Source organism: Anas acuta, chromosome 15 (assembly GCF_963932015.1).
Source record: "Anas acuta chromosome 15, bAnaAcu1.1, whole genome shotgun sequence".
Classification (NCBI taxonomy): Eukaryota; Metazoa; Chordata; class Aves; order Anseriformes; family Anatidae; genus Anas; species Anas acuta.
Genome location: NC_088993.1, coordinates 4,126,464 through 4,154,204, shown reverse-complemented (window position 1 = coordinate 4,154,204; position 27,741 = coordinate 4,126,464). Strand labels below are relative to the sequence as shown.

General features: G+C 36.1%; 1 protein-coding gene across 50 annotated transcripts in view; it reads right to left on the bottom strand.

The window, feature by feature from the left end:
- Window positions 1-27,741, bottom strand: part of RBFOX1 (RNA binding fox-1 homolog 1) — an 881,332-nt gene that overhangs the window by 23,307 nt on the left and 830,284 nt on the right. For 48 of the 50 annotated variants that reach the window (XM_068698951.1, XM_068698955.1, XM_068698956.1 and 45 more), the window contains 2 exons: window positions 16,581-16,620; window positions 8,052-8,116 (listed from right to left, as the gene is read on the bottom strand). In XM_068698951.1, the coding sequence (XP_068555052.1) occupies window positions 8,052-8,116; window positions 16,581-16,620 (105 nt within the window). The remainder of the gene's footprint in view (window positions 1-8,051; window positions 8,117-16,580; window positions 16,621-27,741) is intronic. The other 2 variants (XM_068698950.1, XM_068698948.1) reach the window with 1 other exon arrangement.

Below are 27,741 nucleotides of genomic sequence, written 5' to 3'. Positions count from 1 at the left end.
TTTATAAGTGCTCAGTGTCAGCAATATAAACTAAAGTCAGTATGATTGAGGACTGCAAAATTAATGCTATTTTTAAGTTTTATACATGAAAATTTTGTTTACTACTCTATTTTGAGCATATTTTTCACTCTTTTTAGGGCAAACACTAGAGAATTTTATAGTCACCCTACTGTAAAGAATCAGTGCTTTATACAGTAAAGTATATGACAAAATATAAAATTGGGGGGATTTATTCTTTATGTACATCAAAAAATGTATTGTTCAGAGTTTATATTTATTTCTGATTTCCCAACTATTATTACAGTTTACTAGTAGATGCTATTTTATCCACAATTCTATTTGACCAGTCTCCTAACATACAGACATGCAATTTCTTCAGCAATAGGTTATATGAGCAATTCTTACTCTTGAAGTTATTTTAATTTTTGAATTAGTTTTAGAAATAACTTTTCAACACAAGTTGTTTATATAATAATCAGAATTACATATCTATAAAAAAATTGACAGGATTATTTAAGAATTCATTCAAGAAAGACAAAAGAGAGTTTAGATGTTGGTACAGTTTTGGTTTAAACTTTGAAATAAAGACCTTACTATTTTCTGCATGCATATGAAACATACTATGGAAGTTCTCACAAAAAGTTGCTCTTTAGAATACATGTATAAACGTTCTTCTCCCATTCCTGTTGTGCAGTATTCTTACAAACTGCTGATTTACTTGGAGTTCCTACATTTGTTCCTTGAGTTCAACAGATGTGTTACTTAGAAATTTGACAAGCCCAAAGTTATAGGAAGAACATTTCTATTTTAATACTTAATCAAATGCTTTGGAATTCTTTGAAGTCAGAAAAACTACAGAAAAGCCATGCAAGATTACAAATTTCCTCTTTCTTGATTGATTTTTTCTAAGCTTGTTCCTCTAGTATTTCTTCAACTCACCTAAAACACATTATAAATTACATGGCAAATACCTATGGATGAAATCCAATTAACTCCCTATTTTATTAATACCATTTCATACCTTTATCTTGTCTTTGCCTATTTCACAATCCTCTTAATTTCTCCTTGCTTTTAAAGCAGTCACAGTGAAAGTACTTAGGCTGACAATACTTATAGCATGTTCTAATCTGCCTCTTTGTGGTCTATCGAGTCAATGATCTGAAAACTAAAAACTGTATAATTAGACACTGACATGTCCAAAGGAACTGTTATGGTCTATCATGTCAGATGCACAAGCATTGACCCAATAGACTGTAACAGTTTTGGTCTGTTGGATTAGGAATCAATGTTTTAATAACTCCCTAACTCCATATTTATCCAGTCCACTGAATACAACACTCTTTAAAATGTTAATGTTGAACTTTCTTTCAATATCCTCTAAGAGTGAAGAAGCTAGTATGAAATATCAAATAGATAATTCCTACTTTAAAAATGTTAATCAAACGTTTTTTTCCTCTTTTTTAAAATGTCACAGCATAGAATTGCATCAAAGGAATATATTTATAATCATATTTATTTAGTATGAAGTTTTATTTTAAGGTAAGAATCTTCCAAGCTAAAACTCATGACCTGACGTAGGCTAGATGTACTAAAAAAAGAAAGACAGGATATTGAAGTTGCTACGTGAATGTCAGAATAAGTGCCCTTTTTTATTATTATTTTTTGAAAATAACAATCACTTAACAGATCCCACGGTATTCAAGAAGGAACGGGTAGCAGAAGTACTCAGAATCTTTAAAATATTGAGCACTTTAGGAATCCGGACAAGGAAATCAAGGCTTTAATGTTCCTATAGCTTCTTCATCATTTTTTTTTCTTTGCAGTTCGCAGCATGGATACCAAAACAGATTTTACAGTAATAATTAAGTCTTTTCTTGTCTACAGGGATTCTTAGCATATCCCTTGATGTTACAGTGAAGGAGAATGGGAATTACAGGAAACAGAAGTAGAAAGAGGGTATGAAGAATACAAGTTCTGACATGGCAAAGGTTTCATAACCAGTGTTTGCTACCATTCTAGGCAAAGATTACCCAAGTTTTGAACCATTGGTGTTGGTTTAATAGTTACATGGATATCACACACATACTGATATCACATACAGGTAAAACAAGCCTTCACAGTATCAGAAAATATGTTAATTTTGCTAAATGCTAGAAGAATGTTAGAAACCTCAAAGTATACAAGATAGCTTTCTGGACTTGCTAGTAGATTACAGTTTTATGAAATGTAATTCTTTGCCAAGTTTTACTACATGAATGTGACTCCATGTGCCTCCCGCAAAAAGTGTTATATCTACAACATTTTAAAATGAACCATGCTTGAGTCACTAGAAATTACTAGGTGCAGCACATTCTTATTTCTAGAAATTCTTGTCAAAACGCTCTATATGAAACACCCTATTCATAATATATCAAACTTTTCATATACTGGACTTTTTTCCTTTTGTCCCTAATATATTCTCTTTCTTTGTAATTATCCAATCTTTCTAATTCATTCACTAAAATGTAATTTTATGGCTATAACATGAGTCATAAATACCAGTCACTCTCAAAACTGTGATCTCAGTGATGAATATGGATTATGAAATTCTAGCATTGTGCCAGTGATACTCAGTTTGCCATAGATCAGATATAGGCATAGAGAGATACAGGCCTAATAGCTTAAATCAACTACATCTCTGTAACAGCTAGATGAGTAATTTGTCTGCAGTATTACAGAATAAACAAGCTATAGCTACCACACATCAAAACCAGAAAAAAACTAGACCAATCAAACATCACCACAACAAACCTAAGTGTTTGAAGAAGTAGTATTACATGCATGTTGTATTATACCTGTTAAAAAAGTTAAACACAACCTTTTTACCTGTCAAAATGCTAAGAGGTCCTTTTGATTCCCAACATTTGAGTAGCACACAATATAGGCTATATATTTTTCCTATATTTATTATCTCCAGTCCTCCAAATTTCTCCATACTTCTCAACATTTAACTTACATAGCAAAATTCAAAAATGTTTGAATTTTCCACTTGGGAATAAAGATATTGCTATATTTTATTCTTTTTCCTCTTCCCTCTTCCAAACCAATTAATTTAAAAATTTGAACTGTGCATGAAAGCTATTTCTCCTAAATCTTAAAAGGTATGATAATTAAATGAATGAAGTACTACTGTTTAAAATATTAATCTTTCTATAAAATTGCTCAATGGTAAATTAAACTTTGACTGAAGATGCTATTATATTTTACTTGCTGTCAAAACCTTAATTTTTAGTATATATCACTAGTAAGTTCCTCAGGAAGAGAAAATAAAATGAATAAACCTATGGCTTTTTCCATTATTTATTCTAATAGATAATCTTAAAATCTACAATACACAAAAAATCACCTCCACACCTCCATCTATATAAGCTAACATTTTATAGCTGGTGTATTTTTATTCTCATTCTACTTTTTGATCCTTTAATAAGCATGTTTCCAGTTAAATCAAATCTGTACCTATTATCCTATTATATTAGGATAATCTGACTAGAAATATTGAGTATTACTCTTCACAACTTGCACAAAATGAACTGGAAAATATATTGAATTGTATCACTGTAGACAACAGTACTTTGACAAAAATAAATACTCCATGTAAGTATATTAAAAATGTAAACTTCTGGAATATCAGGATTTTAAAGGGAGTAAAATTTCAGATCTGGAAGATGCACAACTTACATATAATAAAATCACCTGTCTCAAATTTTGCACAAAATCCAATGTATGACCACAGAACATGTAACACAAACTGATAGCAAATATATATATATATACCTTTTAAACTACAAAATATTTGTAAAATATTTTGGAATATATCTTACTGTTAAAAAAAAAAAAAAAAAAAAGTCAGCTCCCAGTGATGAGGGATCTCTTCTCATTGTTTATAGTGATATTTTAATTGGATATTGTATTTTTAAAAAATGGAAGTGATTTCAGAGCAAAATACATCTGGAAATATGTGTGTGTGTGTATGTGTTTGTGTTTGCATGTGCAAACATCTGTGTGTGTGTTTGTGAACGGGTGATGGATGGGGAATGTGTGTATATATATGAATACATAACCATACATATATAAACACACAATTATTAAGTATTACAGGGTTAGCAAGCAGTACAAGTGAAAACACTCTGCCTTACTGGCAAGGAAAGTTCATTATCATTGGGGTTTTGTTTTGTTTTGTTTTATTATAGTACCATATAAACTTTCATAAATATTGCTGACAAAGTTAATATGCAAGAAAGGAACATTTTTCTTACTCTTATGAAAGATGCAATACTCAAATCATAAAACACAAAACCAATAGCCAATCGATGTGAATAAGTCTGCCCATAGGCTTAATTCAAGCAAGCCATTCACTGAGCTATGTGATGGATCCGTCAAATCCAATACAGCATTACAGACGTACTAGCAACATCAAGTGAACATGCAATGACAAAATGACAATACACCCCACTGCCATGCTTTGGCTTGTTCTACCTCATAAATATAAAAGCTGATGACTTTGCTAGTTTCTCTTACTTCAGACTTTGATACAAATTTTAAAACTATATTGCTTATTTATTCTTTTTAAAATTTTACACGAAAGATTAGTAAAAGCTGTACTAACATTTTGCTGACATCTGATTTAGTGTCTTTTTCACATCATTATAATTATTTTTTCCAAGCGCTCTGTTTGAAATGCTTGGGAATTAAAGCTCCAGAACAGTGAAGAATACTTGTAGACCAGCAGTCCCCTTTTATCAGCTACAAGGACTGGGCATTGTATCAAAAATATTTTAAATGTTGGAAAGTTATAAAATACTTTTTTTTGATCTACTTTATCAAAGATCTCCATATACTTAAGTGCAATTTATCATAGTAAGAGATCACACAGTGTAAAAATCCAATGTAAGTTTTTTGAAGTTGTATTTGATGATTATATTGCTTCATAAAAACAAACTACATCTTCTGTTTATTTTTTTCTGTGTGTGTGTGCTTTTATTTTCCAGTGCTAAGAAATCACTGGAGAAATCTGTGAGGCCTACTTCAGTTTTAAAATTATTTTTAGGAGTACCTGATTTTCTTATCAAACTTACAGTTCTGCTTTGATTTATTTCATGAGGATTCCATTGCCCTTTTATATCTTTTCTTTGCCTATTTCCAGCAATATTTCCAACTCTGACAAACAAGGATACCATTGCCTTTCTTCAAAATAGAGCTCTGTTACAGTGATCATTAACCATTGACTTGGTGTATTGATTTTGATTAATAGAAACCTTTCTGTTAACCTTTATATTTAATTTACAAAAATATGTCTCCAATTTAAAGATTTCCTCTTTTTATATCCTGATTTAAGAAGCATGTCAAATATGGGATACCAACACTCATCATGTATATTATTAGTTAAAAAGAATAAAGCTTTTTAAAATATATTTTCATGATATGTCACTGCTTCACTCATTGGCTGTCACTTTGTTTTCCTATGCATTGTTTAAACATAGACAATAAGTATGTTTAATTTGAAATGAAAATAAATAGATCAAATCAACATTGAAAAGGAACAGTATATATTATCAGATATGGAGTTTTTAATATTGTCAGGCAAAAGCAGGTGACTATTACACTGAGACGAAAATGTACAAGCAGTTGTACTGAACTGTTTTTCTGAATTTTAGAGTTTGCAATATTAATGACTCATAAAATTTACTACATTGAATTCATTAAAAAATGAATGAAAAATTAGTAAAATTATGTAAGTAAAATTAGGTTATGAGTAATCAGAGGTATCCATGTTTGCATATAGTTTCATATATGCAAAGAAATACTTGAGCAGATTGCTATTTCTTTTGTTCTCTATGTTAGTTTTAAGATTCTCCCATAAAATTCATTTGTGATATTTGTAATTAGCACAAGAAACCACATTCATTTTGGGGAAGCAGTTCGAAGATGATGGGTAATCACATTTAAAAAGTTAAATTAAAAAAATATCCAGAAGATCTATACTTCTTTTAAGATATTTAAAATTATGCAACAGACAGGTTATGACAATTCTAATATACGTGTATCTGAAAATTAAACTTTTTGGAAAAAAAATAATTAAGGGTTGTAATAACTGCATTGCTGCTGACACCATCTCAAGCTTCCTTAACAACATTTAAAATAACTATCTTCTTCTTAAACAAGTCCTTTATTTTTTGTCAGCATAATTCTTCATGATGTTTGAGGACTTTCTATCCATACAATATGTGACCAACTGACATTTTACCTTACAGCATTTGGTTTATGAGAAGGTACACTAATTCATAATTAAAAGTCATATTGATATTGTTCACTTTCTCTATATAATGTATAGATTTTCAGAAATTCATTTATTCATAGGAGTAAACACCCTATAAAATGACCCAGGGACATTTTAATGATATCTGGCAAAAAAATGAATAACCACGAGAGGTTATTTTTAATTTTGTCCTTTCAGCTTAATAAGCTTTTAAAATCAGGAATTCTTTTGCACTATAAAATCAGAGAATAATCCTGGAGCTGCAACATGCTAACACACCTTTGTGGAAATTAAATGAGTCTACTGAGTAGCACTTCACCTTTTGGTTACCCTAAGTAGAAATAGTACATCACGGACATAGTATAAATAGCAGCATCTAGTTGATATTACTGACACAAGATTAATAGAAAGAAACTTGCTTACCTGTCTGACACAGCATGCCTCAGCCACACATGCAAATTATTTTATTCACATAACTTTAAAAAATACATCTTCATTACCCAGAGTAAGCTTTTGAAAGGCAAATATGCATGCATAGCATTGTAACATTCATACCATGATACTTTATTCTAAAATTACGGAATCCATGAACAGCACTTCAATCTAAGAAATAGTTCACTTAAATTTCTTAATCTGTTGATTTCTTTAAGAAAAATAAACTTTTAAAAGCAATGTCTAATTTAGCATCTAAAGTAATGTTTCAAATCAAGAATTAAGAAATTATATTCTTGTTTTCAAGGGAAATTCTTGTTTTCAAGGGAATAGCGATTTGAGAAATGTGACCTTACTTCTTACTGTAATCGTGAAGCAAAACACATGCATGTATCTGTCTTTCACAATATGCATCCTCCTTTTACAGTTGTACGTTCTTCAAATACTTGAAAAGTATTAGTGGTAGATTTTGCTAAAGGTATAATTTCTGAAAAACAGGTAGGATATTCTTTCTTTTCATTACAAAATCATGTCCACACACTGCAAATTTTTGTCCAGTTTTTGTCAAATTTTAAGCAATTTGACAAAATCATATTCCTATTAGAATTTAGCAATTTAGACATTGACTTGAAAGGGGTCTTGATTTTCATCTTGCAAGAAGATGAGTTAATGTATATGACATAACTTTTATAGATGTTAAGTCTTTGCATGTTTTTCTTATGCATATATTAATGATCTTTTATTTCTGGTATTACTTTCACCAATATCGTTTTCATTTTGAGGTTACAAATACAGTGCAGAAGTAGAACCTTTTTTTTTTTTTCTTTTTAGTATTTCAGAAAGTCTAATGCCTGTGTAGAAAGTAAATAGAAAAAATATATATCATTTTGCCTTGGATAATTCAAGCTTAGATGCATTTTATTCTCAATTTCCAATGACTAAAACAATGTCAATGAGAATTTAGGGCACTCAGTAGGTTCAGCTTCTAAATCAACTGAAATAATAGTCCTAAGTTAAATAATGATCTTTAGCAGCAGACCATCATGAAGCCATACATATATTTATCTGTGTCGTACAAGGGCCACAGACCTTAACTGGATGATCTACAGCCTGGGAATGTGCACGTCTCATGCCCAATTCTCAATTAAGGCCTAAAATCTCTTAATTTATGGCTATTCATGGATTATAATAAAATAGCCTGCTTTAGATATCACAGTTATCTGCAGAGCAACAAGACAGTTATGAGACTTCAACAAGGCAAATTTATAGAATCATCTTCAGCTTCCACTGGTCAAATATTTATTAGTGATAAATGAGATCTTACCTGTCACTGTAGGCAGCTGCAGTGGCAGTGGCAGGCTGGGCATACCGGTAGGCAGCATAACCACCCTAAAACATAAACTCACATTCTAACTGGTTTGCTATAGCAGTTTAAATAATATTTTGTAAAATTTAGCAGCAACTGATCGGAATATTATTGCCATACTGTAAGTTCAGTTAAGGGGTTAAATACATGTGACATATTTAAGTGAATTGTTAAGCAAAATCTATCACCATGAACTTGTTAAGATTTGTTCCAGAGATGTGGAGAAAGCAATGAACTGTATTCATCAACATAAGTTTTCTAAATACAATACTGTATTCATCCACGTTTTCAAATAGTGATTGTTCTTATGAATGAGGTATATGCACATTAATAAAGCAATGTTGAACTTAAAAGAAAAACTCTGCTAATAATTCTTTTTTCTTTTTTCTTTCTTTTTCTTTTTTTTTGGTACAAAATATGATTGATCATACTTGGTTGATTAAACCTATGAATTAGTGCACTCAATTAACACTTAATGTTATATAGGCTTTCAATTTATGCATAAAATTATAATGAAGAAGGAAAATTCTCTTCTTTCCTGAATTAACATTCAGTTGTATGTAACAGTAATTGCAGCTGTTCAATTAAGCAAACAGGACAAACAAACACACATTTGAAAGGAATTGTGTGCAGCGATGCATTGATTATCAAACTGTGAAAACAGCAGAGCTTCCTGTTCAATGGACCACGGTGTTATATCAACCATTTCAAAATGATCTCAGCATGCCAATTAACAAACAGAGGCCAGTCTCCACAGATAACACAAACACGATTTACGTTCCAATTAGAATTCACCACCCTATAATCCCCTGGGACATGGGTCTCTGCATCCACTCCTCTTCTTCCCCCCACCTTAACAAAGAGTTGAGAAAGAAAGCATTTGGTCACTCAGTTTTGATTAAATTTCGTTTTTTTCCTAAAGACATCATTTTAATGAATTGATTCCTTCTCCTCCCCTCCCCCCCCCCCCCCCTTTTTTGGGGGGGGGGGAGAGACTGCATTTATACAAGAAATTATGCTGAAGCATGAAGCGCAGGTTAGTGTATCAACCCTTACTGTAACAGGAGTAGATTTTTACTAGGTACTTTCGTGAGTTCCCTATTTTGATTTTACAAATAATAATAACTAAAACAAAAAAGCTTTCCAGAAAAGCAAGGAGACGATTTCAACTGCTTTTACAAGCTAGTTCTCCTTCTACTGCCTTGCTTGTTGGAATGAATGCCTTCATCCCTAAAAGATAGGAAACTTTTTTTGGTTTGAATATTTGAAGCAGAATGGTTATGGAAACCAATCATTCAGCTGATAACGCCACATAACCCTAAGAATAAGCAAGTTCTACATATACTGACAGCTCTTTAGAAACTTCAGTCTATGAATTGTCACCTCACTTGAGAAACATTCTTTCTGACTTTTTCAAGTGCTCACATAAGGAAAAGTATGTTTACTTCTACTGATCAGTTCCCTGCCAGAAGCAATTGTATCACACAACCACTAGAATAAGGCAGGTGCTTCTATAATACTTTTTATGCTGTCTCTTTTGCAGCAAACTGCTTCTCTGTGTATGTGCAGCAGCACTGAGAAGAAATACTTTCTCATTTCAGACCACTCGATTTTTATAAGCCAATAGCAGGCTATTACTGTCAAAAGATATATAATAGGCACATATTGCTTGCAGGTATGTGCATACAGGCAATCAGATGTCAGTTAATGTCACCAAGTGCAAACTGAACTAGTGAACACTGAGACTGAGGCCTGAGTTGTGCTCCAAGGAAAAAGGTGACAGATTACACAGCTCTCTCTTCTCCCATCCTGTTCTTCACAGTACCAAAAATAGTGCTGTTTTCAGTGGTGGTGGTTTGGCTGTGTGTTTTGTTTGTTTATTTGGCTGGTTTTGTTTTGAGTGCTGGTATGAGGAAGTACAAATAGTAAGATTATGTAGATGATATTAAACGTGACAAGCTTGTTTTCAACGTCCAGCCCTGAAAATGTATGTCAGACTAAAAGTCATTCTGCAGTGTGACATGATTTTGTTAGCCACATGTACGATTGTTCCAGTAGTCCATTTCTAAAAACGTTTATTCAAATGCAAGAGGCCACAACTTTTCAATCTAACTATGCACATACTGATTCTCATGACAGTAAAGGATTGAAAATGGGTTACCACCAGAAATATCAATGCATCAGACTAAAACAAGACAGGTTGTTCGTTTACGAACATACAGGCTGGTCTTAAATCTACAGATAAGCAGGCTCTGTTAGAATTGTTTTTCTTTCCTTTAAGTACAATGTAAAATATGTGAGCCTGTGAAGACTGACCTTTTCCTGCTCAAAACCTGCTTTCCCGAAATATGTGATGCTTTTTTTTCTCTTTTTTTTTTTTTTTTATTTTTTTTTGGGGGGGGGGAGTGCTTGTATTTTGATTTGCTTTCATCAAGGAAATCCTGCTGAACAATTAAGATCAACTCTGAACTTCATTAAGCTGCTGTGGATTCAGCAATCACAATTAAATTTGTGAAAGTCATGGAAAAATTGAGTCTAAATAAATAAAAATATGGAGAGATCTAAGTTATTAAATTTGCCTGAATTCTTTGAAGATATAAATTGCAGGATGGCTATGGATATCAGGGAGATCATAATTCTCTATGAGCCCATGTCATGATTTCATATTTTTGACATAAGCTATTATATTGCTCATTAGCAATCTGGATAATGAGGCCAAGCATTCCCTCAGCAAATTTGCTGATGACACAAATACTGGGAGGGAAGGCTGATGTGCCAGAGGGCTGTGCTGCCCCCAGAGGGACCTGGACAGGACAGAGAAAAGGAGTGCCAGGAACCTCGTGAAGTTCACAAAGGGGAAGTGCAAAGTCCTGCACCTGGGGAGGAACAACCCTAGGGACCAGCATCTGCTGGGGGCAACTGAGATGAAAAACAGCTTGTCAGAAAAGGACCTGGAGACCATGGTGGACATGAAGATAACCATGAGCCAGCAATGTGTCCTTGCTGCAAAGACAACTAATTGTATCCCGGGCTGCATTAGGAGGTGTGTTGCCAACAGATTGAGGGAGGTGATCCTTCAGCCCAGATGAGGCCACACCTGGAGTCCCGTGTCCATTTCTGGACTCCCCAGCACAAGAGAGACCTGGACATATGGGACAGAGTCCAGTGCAAGGTCACAAGGACGTTTAAGGGGTGGAAGCACCTCTCCTGTGAGGAGAGGTTGAGAGCTAGGACCATTCAGCCTGAAGAAGAGAAGGCTCAGAGAGATTTTGTCAGTGTTTGGAAATACCTTACGAGAACCTTCAAGGAGGACAGAGGCAGGCTCTTTTCAGTGGTGCCCAGTGCCAGGGCCAGAGGCAGTGGGCACAAACTGAAAAACAGGAGGTTCCCTCTGAACATCAGGAACCTGTTTTTCACTCCAGGTGACTGAGCACTGGAATAAGTTGGACAACATGTCTTCCAGAGGTCTCTTCCAACCTCAACCTGTCCTTCTGAGGTATAACGATATGTAAAAACATTCTTAGGCAAATTATTTTTACAGGTTTTGTGTTCTAAAAATTTGGTGGGTATCTTATTATTTTTCATCAGTTACTTCAGGTGACTAATCATTACGACAAAACACTTGAAGATATGCTTTATCTTGGGAATCAGGAAGGAAAACTGATTCAAACCACTGAGCTCTAAACTTGCGTGACACATTCTACTTTACAATTCGTCTTAATTTTGATCTCAGCCATTACTATAGATGTAAGTAACATTCATTAAACTAGTAATATTCCCTACACAAACTACATATAGGTAGTAGTAATACATGTTACATATACATGTCTAGAGAAATATGTAAATATTTGTCTGCATGCATTATACTGTATTGAAAAATAAAGTATATAAAAAAATCATAATTAATGAAATACCAATAAATACCAATATATACGTAAGAAAAACCAATTTGCAGTTGCTAGGTTTTAGAAATGCTTTGTGGTTTTATTTTCTCTTTATTTTTATTCTCTTTTTTTTTCAGAAAGTACCTGTTATGCTTGACTTTTTAAAAATTCTAACAAAATAATAAATTCAGCTAAAAAAATTAAAAATGTCTACTGCCTTATCTGCCTCTTCTACTTCCGAAGGAATGATCGCACAGTACTACTGCAGCTTAAGTTGTCTAAAATTTTGAGTATAGGGGAAATTAATAGAATTGCAGTCCAAATATACAGATATATCTCACTGTCATAAAATACTGAATGGGACAATTACAGCAATTACCGTTGTATTACATGGGACATGAAGAATATGTGTGATTTTGTGGTTCAATCCTCATAGCCTATTAACATTTATGCACACAGAATCCATATTCTCACTGAATAATTTGTGGAATAGTATGATTTTACAACAGTCTTCATTCAGCCTAGTGATTTTTTTTTCCATCAGTTGGCATGTCATACTTGTGGTAAATTATTGCCATACACAGGCTCCTACAATAATGCTCTATAGAGAAATGCAATGATTAAACTGAGTAAAGGAAGGACGGATGGAAAGAAGGATGCACTTTTTTTGTGCATCTGACAGTGTTTATTGGATGACTAAATGATGCCTATTTTTTCATTAGTTTTTCCAATTACTAACAACATTAATATAGAAAATTAACTATGAGAATACTTTTTCCTCAATTTTCATTTCCTATAATTCCTTTCACTACAAGTTTGTGAACATAAATAAATCAAGGTTCAAAATGTGTTATAGTATTGAGAATTATATCTGCTTTATTAGTTAAAAGCAAAAAAATAAGACAAATTATATGGAGCCTTTCAGAAATAAAGAGCAGAAGTGATCATTTCCTCATTCTCCAATCATACTGATATTGTGGTTTACACAGGATTTGTTCTGCTCATAGAGTAAAACATTGGGAGAACTAAAATAAAATGTCTTATTTTTGATAGCTCAACTTCTGAGACAGGCCTACTTGAAAGTTTTGTGCTAGTTCTGGGCTTACAGTGTACTCCCAGACCTATCTGTTGCCTCAGAAAAGTTCTTGGTAATATATCCAAATTGGCAGCACCTGTATTAATTCTAATCCACTACAATCATCAAGAGTAATCTAGCATAGTTTTGAATATAGTGTTTATATCACAAATAGACAAGAGCGAGATGAAAAGACATGTCATCATTAGATCTCACAGCTTTTTAAAAGGTACTATGGAGCATTCTAGTGCATGGAGCATTAGGAGGAACTACCCACTGCACCTTTACAAAACACTTAAAATTAAAGACTTAGAAGTACTTAAAATTAAGACTGATGTTAACTACATATCCCTGCTTTTCACATTAGAACAGTGCCTTTTGGGCATCAGTAGACTCCCATCCAGTATCATGGGAATATTGCTTAGATAATTGATACAGTTTTAATCAAAATGTCTCCTTTCTGCTAGGAACGTAGATACCTACAACCTCAATACCATCCAACCTCTGAGTGACGGAGATGGCAGTAAGTGTTGATAATATCTTTCCATTCCTCTGCTCATAAAGTATGCCTTATTCTGGATCAGTAACTTGGAAAAAAAAAAAACAAAACACACACACAAAAAAAACACAACTCTACCTTATCTACCTGTGTACTTATGAATTGCCTTGGACCCACACCAGCTGCAGTACTACAGGTCCAGAATCTGGAGAACGGGTTAGAAAATCTTACAGTGAGCAATAAAACTGACTAATGTACATGGTCAGTACTGCATCACCACTTCTGAAGCTGGTGATGAGAGAGTTTGAAGTTGTGGATTGAAGACTGACATCTGAAAACATTCTTCATGACAAAAAAATAATAATAATAATAAAAAAGCAACAACAACAACAAAAAAAAAAACACAGATTTGAAATAAAACGGAGCAATAGTGCATAGCTATTATTTTAACTGCATATTTTTTCATCTGTTACTATTTTGGTTTCATTTTGTGAACTGTATTTTCTTATTTTCACAGGTGTCAATCTTCATCAAAGGAACTTCAATATTTGCTGGGAGGCAACCTTAATTCTCTTTTAATGACTTTTTCTCTTTGTGAATCAATACTTAATTTTAAAAGGTCTTCCTTTCTTCCTAATCATCTCCTTTATTTTTCCTACATAAAGGCACGTTTAAAAATGAATTCAGTAGCTCAGTTATTTCAGAGGCATTATTACATTTCACATATAACTGTGTGAAATACAGAATATATTGTATTACATATAGTCACGGGTCTGGATTTTCCATTTTAGACTGTATTTTTGTATTCCTATTCTCTTCTATGCGATTAGAACCTGTATACTTCAAATTTTATTTCTTTCTCATTTTTCAACAAAATATTTGTTCTTTCACAAAACTTCAGCTCTGTAATTAAAGTGAAAAGTTAAGTAGAACTTTATTATATCCAACTGGGATTTAATAAATAACTTGCTCTGCTGGAAACTGTTATACTAAGAAATACTGTTTATAATACATTTTCTTTTGACTTCTGCCAGTTCTTTCTCTCTCTTTTCATCAAAATGTTTTGGTTGCAAGAAATAAAAATGTGAAGAAAAATGTATTATAAACTAAGAAGCTTTGAACATCATAAAACATAACCAAATTTTCACAGTATTTTTGAAATTAGATTAAGTTCTGTACAAGTAAACATTCTGTTACATGAGAGAATTCAGAAATGTAATCAGAAATACAAGGCTGCAACTGAGTGAAAAACAATGCACCAGTACAGTTACTACATTTTCTAATGCACAAGTATTCCAGACAACAAAACTGAAGCTAAACTAGAAATTTCTAATTTCTTCAGCATCTTCCTTAGTGAAACAACCTTCTGTTTCTGTTTGGTTCTGTTTCTGAACCAAAATATTCAAGAATATGAGAGGAAAAAGGTCACCTTAAAATAAAATAATTGTCAAGCACCAAAAGCAGCAGTCGGCTCCAAAACATACTGTGAACTGTTACACGAACATATAATTCTTACATATTCAATCCCATTAACCAATCTTGAGGAAGATGTCTTATCACCTTTCAGATTGGTAAACTAAGCAAAATGGATGACACATTCTTTTGACATACACAAATATGAAAACTGGAAATTACATGAAGAAATTCAACACTGTACAACATATCTGAAATACACCTCAAAAAATTCAACAGTAAAGTGTTTAGGTGAGACTAAACCAGCATACTACACTTGAGTAAGCCTTTGGCAAATGTGCGATTCTCATGTGTCAGTAACAATATGTTACTGATAAAATCACTAAGTACATAGAGAATTTTAAACTGTGCTAATTCATTTTCAATGTATTCTTAAACTACACAAATGAATCTTCAAATGAGTATCAGCCTTTTACCCCATCAGAAAAAGAATGGCTACTGCTTGCATAATTTCAAATTGTTTTTCTTTCAAATAAAACCTAATAGAAAAAGATCTGTTCCTTTGGAAATAGCTTTAAGAGATTACTGGTAATAAATACAAGGAATGTTTCCTACAATGATCTAGTATTTTTTTAATGTTCATACCAATGTCACCTCATTCATCTCTTTGTAACTCAACAGAGATGGTAAAACATAAGCACAATTAGGATATAGCAAGTAGTCTGCTGAAGTAAAGATAATTGTAACTTTGTAACCACATTGCTTTATCAAAATAATAACAGATGTGAAAGATTACAGTTCTATTGGTAATGTATTTTATATCCACTTTTTTTTTTTTTAACTGTAAAAACAGGGTGCAAGAATTATTTTAGAAGACTGAAATTCAGTCTCAACCATCTGAAACTTCTTGTATACTCAGATGTAGGTAGCCTCTTCACATACATTCAAGGTAATAATTTCAATATTGGTAAGAAAATTTAAAAAATATATTATTTAAAATGAAATTAGTGACCAATGAGTTATATACATTTTAATGTGTATAGGTAATTACTATCCAGGGCTATCGATACTTACTAACAAATATAAATACTTCTTACATCATAAGCAATCTCTATTTTGTTTAAATTTAAATATGTGGGTTTTTAAGCAATATCATGGTACACACATCTACCAAATATTGCCTGGATTTGAGAAGTCTTACTTGGTCTATCTCTCTCCATATTGCATTTTCATACCTTGGGTATTAATATTCAATTTGCCTTTTTATTTTTTAATAGTGCTTTTGAGGTTGGCAGGAAAGTGTTTCTACTTTGTTTTTAAGTTTTCTTAGTATTTAATTTTGAAAGGAGACACTCTTCCACGCACACATACACACACATTTTTCACATCTTTTTGCATTTATTCAACATTTGATTAAAGAGTTAATTCAGCTCCACTGAACAATGATAGATGTAATGAACAGAATGGTCTTCCAATGTGAGAGATACTCTTCTCAATTCTTTCTGACAGGCAAGGGATGGTAAATAGACAAAACAGAGTCAAACTAGGCAGCAAACTTGTAAAAAGAATGACTCTGGTAATGTACAAGGACAGCATGCACATCAATGAATACTTACATAAATGTCTGCACCATAAAATCCATCCTGGTATACAACACTGCAAGGATGCACACACAAAGAAAAACATCCATATTAGTGCATTACCACATGCAAATGCCACCAACCCCTGCACAGCTGAGGTTAGTCTTGTCACAAAAACAAAGGGAGGGGGAAAAGAAGGCACTCTTCACATTGGTTAAGGAGGTTGGTAGCAATTATCAGAAGTGGAACTGTACTGAGTATTGCATCTTTGTAAAGTATGCCAAATGCTTAGTCAAACAGAGGTAAAGCATGGCAGAATTGGAAAATACATCAGGCAAGGTCGTGTTTTTTTACTTTTTTATTATTATTATTTTTTTAAGAATCCACACATTTGCCACACTTGCAGCATTTTTTTTTCTATAAAAATTTTCAGTGGGCTAATCCTGAGAACAGTTTCATTACATTTACCAAATGTTATTTCCTGAAATACTACTTTCTTGTCCTGTAATTATGTCAGCCTTCTGAAACAAAGTGGTAAATGTCATCACTTAGATGGAAAAAAAAAAAAAAAAAAAAAAAAAGCCTAATTTTATATGGTGAAATAATTATACTGATGGAATTCTACCACTTGTTTCAAATCTCAATAGCTAAGTGTACACACAGATGAGAATATTCGTATGTACTGCGTTGATGCACATTTCTGATACTGACAACAGGTCTAGTAAGAATGCCAATCCCATTCTTATAAGAAAAGGGCTAAGCCTTCTCACTATCATTTTACAACTTTGGCAAACATGCCTGTAATTATCAGCTACCCTGAAGTTCTGTCTGGATATATTAGTACTACTTATCTTCAAAGAACATAGAATTGTTATGTTGCAATTAACAGTTTACCCAAAGATTTCTACATTATAGCTAACACAAATTCTCAGTGTAAATAGTACAAATTTCAGATTGTAAACCCTTCAGGATAAATGACACAATATGAAAAAGATGGTTTAAATGATTATACTAAATAAAACTGAAACTATACAACAATGGCCTACCAATTGCACACATTGTATAAGTCCAGCAATTTTATTTTTACTTGGTAGTTCTGCAACTAGAAAGAGGTATTTCTAATGTAAGAATTAACCCAAGTTGTTTTGAGAGCTAAATATGAAAGCACATGATAGGCTTTTCACAACAATATTTTCAATTTGAGAATACTAGTATCTGGGAATAATACTTATCATCAAGTTGCTAGCCTAAGCTGTTTTGCAATTTCAACAAGAATTTTCATGTCAGAAGTATAACTGATCCATTGAGGTCAATGGCCAAACCCCACAGGGATGAACTGGTACTTGTTTAAGTCAGATTCACTTGAGAAAATGACAAGTACACATACATGTATATAAACTGCATTATACTTTAACAATGATGAGAGTTTGTTATAGAATAATAACATATAAAAATCTGGCTCCACTTAAATCAGAGTCTGCCATCAGCTTCAGTTAAGGTCAGAGATTTACTTATGTTGTTTTTTTTCTTCCATGATTCTGTAAGAGCAGAATATGGCAAACCTGGTTTACATTGTTAGTTTTCAGAAAAACTGTTATTTACATTGTAGTGTACCTATATTTCAATTATGATATTCTAATTATTTTAAAATACTGTGTTTTCCTCACAGTTGTTTGCATGTAAGAAGTAAAACATTCCACATGATCATGAGAGGTAGAGTAACACAATCGTGATCAACACAGGAGTCTTATGAGATCATATACAAATGATACAAAGGTTACTGCAGACAGAGGGTTTTATCAAGAATTTCACACAGCAAGTTTGTTTTGCAAATAATACATTTTTTTTTTTAAAAGGCATATTTATTCCAAGGGCAAGGACTCAATTTTTTAAATAATCGTGTATCTTCTGGACAGGATTACTCATTCCTTTATGTAAGAGGACAAACTCAGCCTCCACATCAAAAAGATGCTACACAGACCAGTGTTGTTGTACACTGTATTAAATTAGCACTTACTAAAGTAAGTCTAAAACTTTTATGCATAATGTATAACTCAAGATTATTTTCAATAATAGGCAGTGGTATATACACAAAATTACAATAAAGATGATTGTTTATTTATAATAGTTTTTAAAAAATAAAAATCCAAATCCTAGTGGTTATATAGTTCAGAAAGAAATTTGTAAGAATTTACTGAAAAATGAACCCCCCAAATACCTCATCTAAAGAGAATATCTAATGTCACTATCATGCCACATTTCAGTGACAATTCAGACTCTGCTCTTGAAGTTCTGAAGTTCCCCACGATGATCGCTGAGAAACAGTGATGATAAATCAGTGCACCACAGGAAGATAGAAGTACTGTTTTAGTTCTTTTGATCTAAAAAAAAGTGTATTTAAGAAAACTACTTTTAATGCCTATTCACTAGCTCTCGAGCTCATCCTTTAAAATTAGCAGTGGCAGCACAGAAGAATTGCTTCAGAATTATATTTCAGAACTAATTACCTCCACTACCATTAAGTTCTATAAATACAGCTACAGAAATACTAAACATATGCAAGGTTGATTAATTCCAGAAAAAATACTGGTACTGAAAAACTGAGGTTCTAAGTAAAAACGGATACAAGGTCTTCACAATTGTTCAGATTTATATGACATGGAAATGCTAGTTTGAATCATGGATCACTTCAACTGTTAAGTGATCATCTAATTCTGCCTCACACTGACTACTTTAAAATAGAATATTACCTTACATGTATTTGGTTTATGAGGCAATGTTTTGGTAGCAGAGAGGCAGGCCACAGGGTTGGCCTGCATGAGGAGGTATTTCTGCAAGCCTGTGGAACACTTCACACAAGAGCAGGTTGGTAAGTCCTGTAGGAAGCTGCAGCCCAGGGACAGCCCACACTGGAGCAACAGGAATGTATAAGAAGGAAGGAGCAGGAGAGAGGCTCTCTTACAAGCTGACTAAAACCTCCCATTTCCCAGTCCCCTGCACTGCTCAGGTTGAGTAGGAGATAGAGGCGTTGGATTGAAGTGGAACCTAGTAAAAGGGAGTAGGAATACAAAGTGTTAATAATTTTTATACTTGTTTCTCACCACCCAACTACTACTTTAATTAGCAATAAATTAAATTAATTCTCACAAATTCTAGTCTATTTTCCCCATGATGGTAATTGGTAAGTGATTTCCCTGTCTTTATCTCAACCCATGACCTTCTTCATATTATTTTCTCCCCCTGTCCTGCTGAGGAGGGAGAGTGAGAAAGCAGTTGGGTGACAGTCTGGCAGCCAGCCAAGATCAACCAACCACATAACATTAAAATATACTATTTTCAATTGTTATTGAACATTATTGTTCAGAAATAACACATTTGAGAGAACATGTGTCAAAAAAAACATGACCCATTTCCTTCCTCCTCTTGGTGACTGGTGAATTTATAGTGAAGATCTTGCAAGATGAATAGGGACTGAAATGCTTCAAATTCCTAAATGCAGCTGGGTGTAATCTTGGGTAGGTTAGTTCATTTATCTAGGCCCTCTTTTTACATATAATGCTCAGTCAGGTACAGATGGAAACTTACTTTGAATTCTGAATCTGTAACTCTTTGATAAATGTTATACCGGAGGAAGTACCCAACACAGAAGTGAGACACAAAGGCATGACTCTATCACTAAACAGGGTTAGTATTAAGATGAAGTGACAGAACCAGGCAGATGAGTATAACATTCCCAAGCAGGACATGCACTTGAAAAGAAATCAGCTGATTTTATCTAATTTTCTCCATTTTTGTAATATGATATGTTAAATATAAGATCTTCAGCTTCTTTGGAAGTTTGCCTCTTAATTTTTCTTGACTCCTGTGACTGAAACTTATCACTGGAGTCAAATGTATTTTCTAACCACACCCATCATCAGAAGGAAAAAGTGTAAAGCATCAATAGCTATGTTTTACTCTTGCACTTTTCTTTATTATATTATTTTCCAAACGGTATTTGGCTTGACTCATCATCCGCTTCTCTGTCTGAATCTGCAGGCAGAGAACAGACGTTATGTCTCAAGCATGGGAAGAGACTGAATGCATAGGAACCCATCTTGCCACAGCTCCTTTTGTATTTTATATTCAAAAAATTGTCCTGGCAGACACATAAATCTTGAGTTCCTTGTAAACTGACACAGGATCTGGAAATAGCCATGTTATTGAAATCTGAATTACTGCACCAAGGAATGGATGATATGTTAATGTATTACCTGGAGGCATTAAAATAAGGACAACAAACTATGGGGATTTATTCAGATGTATTTTATGATTTTATAGTGCTAAGGAAAACTCAAAAATAGAAACCTTGATTTAGTAAGAAAGCATGCATCTAAATAATACCATATGTGGCAATCATTTCCTGAAAATAAATTTGATAAATATGAAACTGTTTTCTCACCAACTATTAAACACCTGCAGTGCACTTTTTTGTTGTTGTTTTGCTTTGGTTTTGTGTTTGTTTTGTTTTGCTTGTTTGTTTGTGGATTTATTAAGACAAGCTCATTAGCAGTTTAGATTCCACCTATATAATATTCTGTGAGGAAGGACTTCATCTGTTTTTATTTTAATTTTCCTATCCTTATCTTTCAAAAGTATTGGGTTAAATAATCTGTCAATGGCATAAAGCAGTTCTTGCATGTGCAAATCTTTGTTCAGTGACTTCTTACCAGCTAAGCACATAGGACTCTCAGCCATGCAAACAAAATGCACAAGTTAGCATAAATAACCTAAAGCAAATTAAATGCATGGATTTAGTACAACAAACAGGCATTACAATCATGATTTGAGCCACTGCAGTAGGAGTCACAGTTATAGTGCACTATTTCTCTTCCATCACAATTAAGAGTAAGTACATGATGAATAAAAATTCTGCATCTTCTGTTTGCTATGGGGTCACCTTCACTGTCCTAAAGATATTTTCCAGTTTTTGATCACTGCTGAAGACAAAATATGCCTTTTAAATTAAACTTTCCTGAGACAAGTAATAGAAGAGATGCAATTATAACATAAAATAAACCAAAGGCAGGATTTTCAACACTAATAACACAACTTTCACTGTTGTGAATATAGAACTGGTATGAGACTTAACAATACCATTATTCTGGCTTTTAGTGTTCTCTAATTCCAGGTTTTTGTCTTTCCAGTTTCAACATTTTATGCCATGAAAAAATTACAGTATTTGCTTTGCAAATTAATAGAGGGCATTGCTGAAGAGAACAAAGCTGGAAGACTGAAATCACTATGAGCTTGCAAAACATGCTTTTTTGTTCTAACAGTTGCAAATATGTACAAAGCAGAGTCCCAAGTAAAAGAAAGGTTCTGTGAGCCCAAAGAAATCTATTGGAAAAAACATAACTATTGTTATGTAAAAGTAGTAGTTGTAGTAGCTTATACTAATTATCCGTCTTTCTTAATTTCAGAATAAGGTGTCATTTGGAATCAATTACTTTTAAAAAGGGGAACAGTTCCTGAATAGTTTGTTACTTTTCCTTTGCCCTCCCCAGCTTCATAATTTTTATTTTAATCTTACCAATCCTGTCTTGGATATTCCACAATCCTATTACATGTACAATGTATGTTACAGTATGTTCTGTCACAAGAAACAGATGAATAATAGAAACTGGTTGAAATCAGTCTTCTGGATCAAGAGGCAGACATAATTTGTGATAGAAAGGGTGTATTTTCTATATTTACACAAAGTATGTTTCTTTCCACTTTCATTTTGTCCTCCATTTCATAGAATCATAGAATAATTAAGGTTGGAAAAGACCTCCAATATTATCCGGTCCAACCATTGCCCTACTACTAATGTCACTCACTAAGCCACGTCCCTAAGCATGAAGTCCAACCTTTCCTTAAACACCTCCAGGGATGGTGACTCCACCACTTCCCTGGGCAAATTGTTCCAATGCCTGACTACTCTTTCTGAGAAGAAATGTCTCCTAATTTCCAACCTGAACCTCCCCTGCTGCAACTTGAGGCCATTCCCTCTAGTCCTATCACTAGTTATGTGTGAGAAGAGGCCAACCCCCAGCTACACACATCACCCTTTCAGATAGCTGTAGAGAGCAATGAGGTCTCCCCTTAGCCTCCTCTTCTCCAGACTAAATACCCCCAGTTCCCTGAGCCGCTCCTCATAGGACTTGTGTTCCAGGCCCTTCACCAACTTCATAGCCCTGCTCTGGACACATTCCAGGGCCTCGATGTCCTTCTTGTTCTGATGGGCCCAAAACTGAACACAGTACTCAAGGTGCAGCCTCACCAGAGCAGAGAACAGGGGGATGATCACCTGGATCACCCTGGCCCTGCTGGCTACACTATGCCTGATACAAGCCAGGATGCTGTTGGCCTTCTTGGCCACCTGGACATGCTGCCAGCTCATGTTCAGGTGAGCATCAATCAGTACCCCCAGACCCTTTTCCTCTGCACAGCTTTCTGCCCACTCTGCCCCAGGCTTATAGTGTTACATGGGGTTATGGTTGCCAAAGTGCAGGACTCGGCACTTAGACATGTCCACTCATCTGGCCTCTGCCCATCCTGTCCAGGTCCCTCTGCAGGGCCTTCCTACCCTCCGGCAGATTGACACTTAGAATATCCTGAGTTGGAAGGGACCCTTAAGGATCATCAAGTCCAACTCTTGACACCGCACAGGTTTACCCAAAAGTTCAGACCATGTGACTAAGTGCACAGTCCAATCTCTTCTTAAATTCAGACAGGCTCGGTGCAGTGACCACTTCCCTGGGGAGCCTGTTCCAGTGTGCAACCACCCTCTCTGTGAAGAACCCCCTCCTTATGTCAAGCCTAAATTTCCCCTGCCTCAGCTTAACCCCGTTCCCACGGGTCCTGTCGCTGGTGTTAATGGAGAAAAGGTCTCCTGCCTCTCGACACCCCCTTACGAGGAAGTTGTAGACTGCGATGAGGTCTCCCCTCAGCCTCCTCTTCTCCAGGCTGAACAGGCCCAGTGCCCTCAGCCGTTCCTCGTACGTCTTCCCCTCCAGGCCTTTCACCATCTTCGTAGCCCTCCTCTGGACACTCTCCAACAGTTTCATGTCCTTTTTATACTGTGGTGCCCAGAACTGCACACAGTACTCGAGGTGGGGCCGCACCAGCGCAGAGTAGAGCGGGACAATCACCTCCCTTGACCTACTAGCGATGCCGTGCTTGATGCACCCCAGGACACAGTTGGCCCTCCTGGCTGCCAGGGCACACTGCTGGCTCATATTCAACTTGCTGTCTACCACGACCCCCAGATTCCTCTCTTCTAGGCTGCTCTCCAGCGTCTCATCGCCCAGTCTGTACGTGCAGCCAGGGTTTCCCCGTCCCAGGTGCAGGACCCGGCACTTGCTCTTATTGAACTTCATGCGGTTGGTGATGGCCCAGCTCTCCAACCTATCCAGATCCCTCTGCAAGGCCTTTCCACCCTCAACAGAGTCCACAACTCCTCCAAGTTTGGTGTCATCAGCAAACTTGCTCAAAATACCTTCTATTCCTACATCCAGATCGTTTATAAAAATATTGAAAAGTACCGGCCCTAAAATGGAGCCTTGAGGGACCCCACTGGTGACCGCCCGCCAGCCTGACACAGCCCCATTCACCATAACCCTTTGGGCCCTGCCCGTTAGCCAATTGCTCACCCATCGTATGATGTTTTTATTTAGCTGTATGGTGGACATTTTGTCCAGTAGGATCCTATGGATCCACTTCCCCCAACTTGGTGTCATCTGCAAACTTCCTGGGGATGTACTCAATTCCCTCATCCAAATCATCAATAAAGATATTAAAAAGGTTGGGTCACAGGAGCAACCCCTGGGGAACACCAGTCACCAGATGAATTTCACTCCATTCACTACTATTCTCTGGGCCCAGCTGTCCAGCCAGTTTTTAAACCAGCAAAGAAAGAATGTACCTGTCGGTACGGGCTGTTAGTTTCTCCAGGAGAATACTATGGGAGACCATATCAAAGGCCTTGCTGAAGTCTAGGTAGACTATGTCAACAGCATTTCCCTCATCCACCAGGTGGGTCACCCAGTCATAGGAGATGAGACTGGTCAGGCAGGACTTGCTTTTCATGAACCCATGCTGACTAGGCCTGATCCCCTAGTTGTCATGCATATGCTGTGTGATTGCATCCATGTTATTCCATCAAAGGTTCCTTTCATGGCACCAAGGTCAGGCTGACAGGCCTGTAGTTCCTTAGATCCTCCTTACAGCCCTTCTTATAGATGGCCGTCACATTAGCAAGTCTCCAGTCATCTGGGATCTCTCTTGATGATCATAATCACTGATAGATGATCGAAATGGCCCAGAAATCACATCTGCCAACTCCCTCAGCATCCCTGAGTGGATCCCATCTGGCCCCATGGACTTGTAACAGTCCAGGTGGAGTAGCAGGTCTTTAATTGTCTCCACTTGAACTGTGGGGTGTTTATTCTGCTCCTTGTCCCAGAATTCCAGGTCAGGAGGTTGAGTACTCCGAGAATAAGCGGTCCGTCTAGTAAAGACAGACATAAAGAAGGCATTAAGAACCTCAGCCTTATCCTTATCCTCTGTAGTCATGTTCCCCCTCCCCCTTGCCAGCTCCTGGGCTAGAGTCCATTTCCCCCTTTTGAGACAGGTGGGACCCATTGGCAGCCATCAGGCCAAGTTCCAAGTAAACCTCCCTATGATTAAAAAAAAAAATAAAAAAAAAAAAATCCTGTGATGGCACCAACCATGTATTAATCATATTAATCAGCTGGGCCTTAGTGGACCAGGTTCACTAAGTATCCCTCCCCACCACTGAAGGGATAGAGGAAAACACTACCTGCACACCCACTCCATCCAGTAACCACCCCTATCAAAAGTCCCTTTTGATAGCCTTCAGGCTTCTCAGCAACTTCACTGCTGCCAGCCTGAATTATCAATAAGGTGTAATAACTGGAGTGGTGAACAAGGTCAGGAAGTTTCCTGGTAATGTCCCTGACCCAGGCCTCAGGGAGGCAGCAGACTTCCCTACAGGTATGGTCAGACTGACATATAGGGCTCTCTGTTCCCCTCAGAATGGAGCCACCTACAACAATCACCCTTCTTTCCTTCTTGTTGGAGGAAGTCTTGAGGCATGGAGTCAACTTTCTTGCCCTAGACAACCTCCTGTGTAGACTTTGCCCCACATTCTCACCACGCTGTCCCTCAAGCTCCAGGGCCTCAAACCTATTGTGTAAGGGCACCTGGGGAGGCGATGAGAGTAGGGAGGGGGCTCACCTGCGACACTGAGTAGGGACCTGTTTCCATCCCTCTCCATTTCTCAGGTCCCCTCCCTCTGCCTGACAGTGACAGGGCAGGGCATCACTATTTGGGGTGTATCGCGCTGGTGCCTTTCTTGCAGGCACGGCAGGGAGTGACTCCAAATGTCTATCTCTTGCTCACACTCCCTGATAGTCCTTAATCTCTCCACCTCCTACTTGAGCTCTGTCACTAGGCTGAACAGATCCTCCACCTGCTTGCACTTCATGCTTGCACTTCTCTGTCACCCACCATTGGCAACATCACGCTCAGGCACTCCCTGCAGCCAGAGGCCTGAACTGACGCGTCTTTGATCACTTGCTCTGGGTTACCACAGACTTTTTGGCAAGTGCTTTGGCAAGTGCTTTCCGCCTGGTGGAGGCCATGGCTGGGTTTGCTGTCTGGGAGGCATACAAAAGGAAAGCTGATCTGAGTAGGGAAGGATACTCCTCCCCCCCGCTCAAACTGCTATGCAAACTGCCATGCCATGCCATGACTGATGTGTCAAGCTCTGTTTGCCCACCCTGGTCACTGTGCTCCAGGTTGCTCACACTTCCTAGGGGAAGCCTTTGTACCACCAGGGAGGGGGCACTGCTGCCTCCAGCCAAGCCCTGTCAGCTGCCCTCGTGAGGGCTGCCATGCCCTGGCTGTCCCTCAGCTACCTTGAGCGACTGCGATTCAAGAAAACGCCTGTCCACTATGATCCCATACTCCACTACAGAATGTGACTGCCTCTCAGTTTTACTTCTATTGACATCTATAAAATACAATACCTACTTCGTTTGCCATTTCTCTAAATTTCTCATTCACTGAGGTCATGACTAGAACACCCAGCAGAACAAGAATTAGGGGCACCCAGGAACTAATCTTGAAACTCAGATCTGTTTGCTGGCATTCTTCCCCCCACCAAGCTGACTATACGGAGAAGGTAAGAGTTCCATCTTCCATTTCTTCACAAACTACACAACTTCTTAGATAAGAGGAGATTGTTACATGCCCAAAAAACAGAAACATGACAGAGAAAAAAAACATATTGTTATTCCCTGTTCTCCCAGGAAAAAGGCCTGAAGTGGACGTACAGACTTAAAGGCACTTCTCCATTAGGTTCATCAGAATTAGGAGTGAATGTGAAGATGCATAAAGCCATAATCACATGCTAAACTTGTGAAGACCTTGAGGCAAGTGATGCTAGAATAGAAGGGCTTCTTGTTAGTTTTAGATGCAGTACTACCAGATAGACAATGATGGCCACTAGGTTTTCTTGACACCTGTTTAAAGATGGAGCAGCATACTCATCATGTTTTGGTATTTGGCAAATGATTTTCAAGAATGCTGAGCTACCAGTTTCTGCAGAGTTCAAAAGCAATTGCAGATATCAAAATCACACCAGTTATTTTTGGTAGTGTGCTAAACAAAACAAAAACTTTTTTTTTTTTTTTTCCCAATTACAGCCAACTGCATCCAAAATCTGTCATGAGTACTTTTACTAGTAGCTTCAGCTTTATATAATTAGTAGGTGAAGCATAAATACAATAAACAACCCTAGAAAGACACAAGTCAAGGCAAAAATACTTTTATCTTCCTTTCTTTTCTTTTCTTTTTTTTTTTTTTAACATTCATCTTTTAAAATTATTTTGTACAAAACACTATCTAATGGCCAGAGAGAAGCTTGCAAGGAAGACCGAAGAAGCAATGTGTTCAAAATCTCCCACCTCAAAGCTCACACAAAAATGAAGGTAGGAAAGGATTTCAATCAATGTAGTAACTGTTTTGCTCCTCAACCAAGTTACTAGTCTTGCTGTGAAATACCCAGAGAGCCCTGAGATAAGCAGACAATAGCTCACAGTTATGTTCTACCACACTGACAGGCTCTGCCCTCCATGCACCTCGCATG